Genomic DNA, 4,535 nt, shown 5'->3' with positions numbered 1-4,535 from the left:
TCTCAACTTACATACCTGTTCCCTGGGCCTTCAGCAATATATTCAATACTGAAATGAGAAGATGATATATGTACTATGATAAAGAAATAAAATTAGTATTAATCTACAAGCTCCTTCACTACAACAGTAGAGCTGTGACTTCTAGTTTTCGAGTTGGTTTTACTCTCGGCTCTACTTCAAGGGAGTACGAAGCGGTGACAGGATCAAAGATTAATTAGGTGAAGTTCGTGGGCCTGCAGCTAGGCACCTGGTTTGTGACGCCTTTGCACTCCCCCTCTCCTATCAGCTAACCCCACACTATCCAGGCGTGCATCCAGGATGGTGTTCCGATCGCCTGCTAGAACTAAAGAGCGAGATGTCTCAGGAAAAATCTCCAAACATCGGAAGAAACCTGGCTGCTCCGTCCCCAATGTTTTTGTACGTTGTTGGTGGCACACGCACTAACAAAAGCTCTTCCGGCAATTTAAGCGTTTTGGTGTCTTTATTGCTCCCTCTCTCTCAATCTCTTTATTTCGAGTTATGAGGGCCATGACATCTTTATTTGCTCTCCTCACTAACACAGAATTCGGGGTCTGAGAGTTTAGCAGTTCTTCCAAAAGCATTCTTTTGGAGGTGATGTGGGGTTGTGGTGGTGTTGGTTGTGCTGGTGGTGATAGCTTTTGTTAGAGGTTTGATTTCCTAGGGAGAGTGTAAAATGCTCTTTTGAGACGCCGGCAAAAAACGTCTTACTACTCTTGGTGGGGATGGGAAAGCCACTTTCATTGTTGCTACCATCGCCACTACCACCGCTGCCTCGAAGCACTCCGTTACCACCGCTATCGTCGCTCCTGCCGCCACTGCCTGAATTGCTTCTCTGCTACTGTTACTGCTACTGTCGTTACTGCTTCCATATTTGCTATCTATCCTGCCACTATCCCCACCGCTTTCGTCACTTCCACTACCACCACTTCTGATGCTGCCGTTATTGTTGTCATAGACATTTTTTCACTAATGACCTCTTCCTTCTGTCCGTTTCCATCTCTTTTGTCTCCTCCCCTTCTCCTGCACAATTTTTGGTAAGAGAAGGAAGCGGAGGGAAGTCTTCAGCTATAAGAAGGCTGGGGGAGGAATTGATTTGCCTTTGAAAAGTTTTAAGGAAGATACCGCCGTCTTAATAAAATTATTGTTCTTAATGCCTCTCGAGCAATTTTCAGGAGGGCCGAAATTTTCCCCTTAAGGGGCAAAACAGCCACAACTGACCCAGTAACGGGTTCCTAAAATTTTCAGTTACCACTTGGGGTGAAAATTCCAACCAAAAGACAATTTCAAACGGGTGTACGCAATGAAATTAACGAGGAATTATTTCGTGCGTTCAAAAACACGCCTGACGTACTCCGCAGCATACATAATAATAATAATAATAATAATAATAATAATAATAATAATAATAATAATAATAATAATAGTAATAATAATAATAATAATAATGATGATGATGAAAAGGAGGGGGGTTTCATTTAGGACAATACAAGTACAAAATACGAACATACAACACAAAACAACTGCCGGGTTTGCATCGTGTGAAATGAGGCTAAGAAAAATAAAGGATCAAAAGAAATTCTCAGAAAGCTGTTCAACAAATAAACGAAAAATATTTCCTAATATGGGAGAAGGCTAGCCTCAGATTACTCTGCCACTGTTCGCTCTCCCAATTCCTTCAACTGAGAAGAGCAAGTTCAGGGGAAGATCTCTGCAGTTTCGCCAGTCTCGCAGTTCTCATCCATTTTTCGTTAAACACACTGAAAGTAAGCATCGCTTTTTCTTTCATCGTTCTTATCAAGAAGTATTTTCAACAAGATGAAATAAAAATAATTAAAAAGAAATAAATGGAGAAGAAGACGGAGAAGAAGAAGAAGAAGAAGAAGAAGAAGAAGAAGAAGAAGAAGAAGAAGAAGAAGAAGAAGAAGAAGAAGAAATGGAATAAAATATTTCTATGGCAACTAGTCGACATCAACGCGGGAGATTCTACATGATCAGTCGCTGTGTTACAAACAGCAGCCAAATTGTATTAATTCAATCTCTACCTTCTTAAAAACGGAGGGATACACAAGAAAACGTTTTTTTAGATGACCACAAGATGAGAGTTCCATGACTGAAACAACTTTGATGATGCGTTTTCTAAGTCAGGACGAGCCTGGGGCTAAACAACAACAACAACAATACAGTTCTATATTTAAGAGATGAGGAATCATGTACATTATTTACATTATTTACATTTGTTTGTTGTTAACACAATTTTTCGGCTGATATACCCTCCAGCCTTCATCAGGTGTCTTGGGGAAATTTCGAACCTGGGTCCTCATTCCTAAGGTAGTTTTCGATGTCATCATCATCATCATCATCTTTATCATCATCATCATCATCGTTGTTGTTATTATTATTATTATTATTATTCAGATCACTGTCCGGAATCGAACTCGGAATCTTGGAGTTAGTAGCCCGCGCTTTCAACCACTACGCCATATGCCTGTTTTAGAAAAATAAATTTATTGAATAATGTAGTTGCGGGTTTAGTATTCTTAGAAAATATACAGAATGATCACGGTTGGAATGCATTTGAGCATAAGTGAGTATCCAATGAGGGTTGGGTTTGGGGCTACACAATACTGGTGATTTACTGCAAGAGAGAATACCTTAGGATTTCTGTTTCCGTTTTCAGTGTCTTCAGTTCAAACGTCACCAAGGTCGACATTACGTTTAAGCCATACAGTTGAGGTGAGAGGAAACAGAAGTCAAACGTACCCGAAATTCTATTCTGCAATCTTAACTGAAAAGAGTCGATTCGATGACGAAATTCTTGACACCTTATAACTGACCAAGGACAGATGCAATGGTCATAGATGCAAGGTCTTTTATTTTAGGCCTGCTATATTAAACCCGACCTGAGTATAGTTGGGCCAATTTCAGCCTAATGTTAATCGATTCATCTAAGGATTTATTTACAAAGTGTTTTAACCTGCCGGAAAGAGCAACTAAATCTGCCATTATTATGGGGCCTATTGTCGTCTTTAAAAACATGAAGGTTACATGGAATAATGTGCTCCTAGATAGACTATGTCACGCAAATAAAATAAATCACGCGATAGTCAGGTCTGCGGGGCCCAAGCTGATGAAATATTGTACAAGAATAGCATCAATACCAACAGAAATGACAAAGACAAAGTGAACTTACCAAAGCAGAATAGAAGATGTTTCCACATGACTTGTTGGTTCCAATAAATTACTAAGATCTACTTCGAAGTGGAGATTAAATTGTATATTATATTTAGAGAGAGTGGGGAGAGAAAGGGAGAGCGAGTGTGCGAGATAGAATGAGTGAGGGTGGAGCGGCAGAACGCAGCGTAACTAGGGAACTGGTGATATAACAAGAAATGGCGGTAGATAATGCATGGAAACACACACATACACACACACACACACACACACACACACACACGCACACACGAACGTATATATATATATATATATATATATATACGTGCATGCATAGATACATACATGCATAGAAATAATAAATATATATGTACGTATGTATGCATGTATGCATGTAGGCAGGCAGGTAGGTAGGTAGGTAGTTATTAATGTATGCATGTATGTTTGTATGTATATATGTATCTATGTATGTATGCATGCATGTGTGTATGCATATATGTGTGTATGTATGTGTGTATGTATGTATGTTTCTATGTTTGTGTGTGTCTGTGTGTGCTTGTGTCTGTGTCTGTGTGTTTACATATGAAGCCAGATTCATTTCTTAAGGTTTACTGGATTGATTTGCCATTATCACCATTGGCTATTTTAATCAATTAAAAACAAAAGAAATTAAGAAGCAAACCACATTTCAGCCCCACCCCCTTCATATACTTCTCAACATCGTACTTGCTTGAAAGGAATCCTTGAAGAGAAAGTTATGCTATTGAAAATTTACGTGTCAAAAGTACATAACATAAAATCATGTAGTTTCACGCAGCTTTACTTTGTATTATATAACAATAAATAAGCAAAATGTCGTTCTACAAACACGTCAGTATCAATGTCAGCCATTTTATGACACTTTATCACGCAATTCAGATTCCAAGTCAGGACTTAATTTCCAATTCATATTGTTTTGTGTCATTGTCTTATGTATGCTTTTCACTGACCAGTTCGGTCGTCCCCTATCTTTACACGCTAAATCTAATATCAAGGAAATTGTAATTCAGCCGTAGTTGCAATCATGTCGTTTGGGGTTTTGTGTATAGTGCGAGAGATCTTTAGCAAGTTTTTCTACCCCACTATCCATGTGCCGAACAATGAGCTTGTGAGTGAATTTAATACATGAAAAGTGTGTGGAAGACCCCTGATAGATAGATAGATAGATAAATAGATAGATAGATAGATAGATAGATAGATAGATAGATAGATAGATAGATAGATAGGTGTACGCTTGGATGATATATCCGTAGGAAAGAAGAACATGTTTTCATACAGACTTAGATGTATATATATATATATAT

The 4,535-nt window shown here is 38.5% G+C and overlaps 1 protein-coding gene across 1 annotated transcript in view; it reads right to left on the bottom strand.

Annotated features, from left to right (window-relative positions):
* Window positions 1-4,535, bottom strand: part of LOC106868212 (uncharacterized) — a 17,054-nt gene that overhangs the window by 1,241 nt on the left and 11,278 nt on the right. The window contains exon 8 of the mRNA XM_014913375.2: window positions 16-48. Within this exon, the coding sequence (XP_014768861.2) occupies window positions 16-48 (33 nt within the window). The remainder of the gene's footprint in view (window positions 1-15; window positions 49-4,535) is intronic.

The sequence above is a fragment of the Octopus bimaculoides genome, chromosome 17 (assembly GCF_001194135.2).
Source record: "Octopus bimaculoides isolate UCB-OBI-ISO-001 chromosome 17, ASM119413v2, whole genome shotgun sequence".
NCBI lineage: Eukaryota > Metazoa > Mollusca > Cephalopoda > Octopoda > Octopodidae > Octopus > Octopus bimaculoides.
The sequence above is the reverse complement of the archived record's forward strand: the minus strand, read 5'-3'. Positions and strand labels throughout refer to the sequence as shown.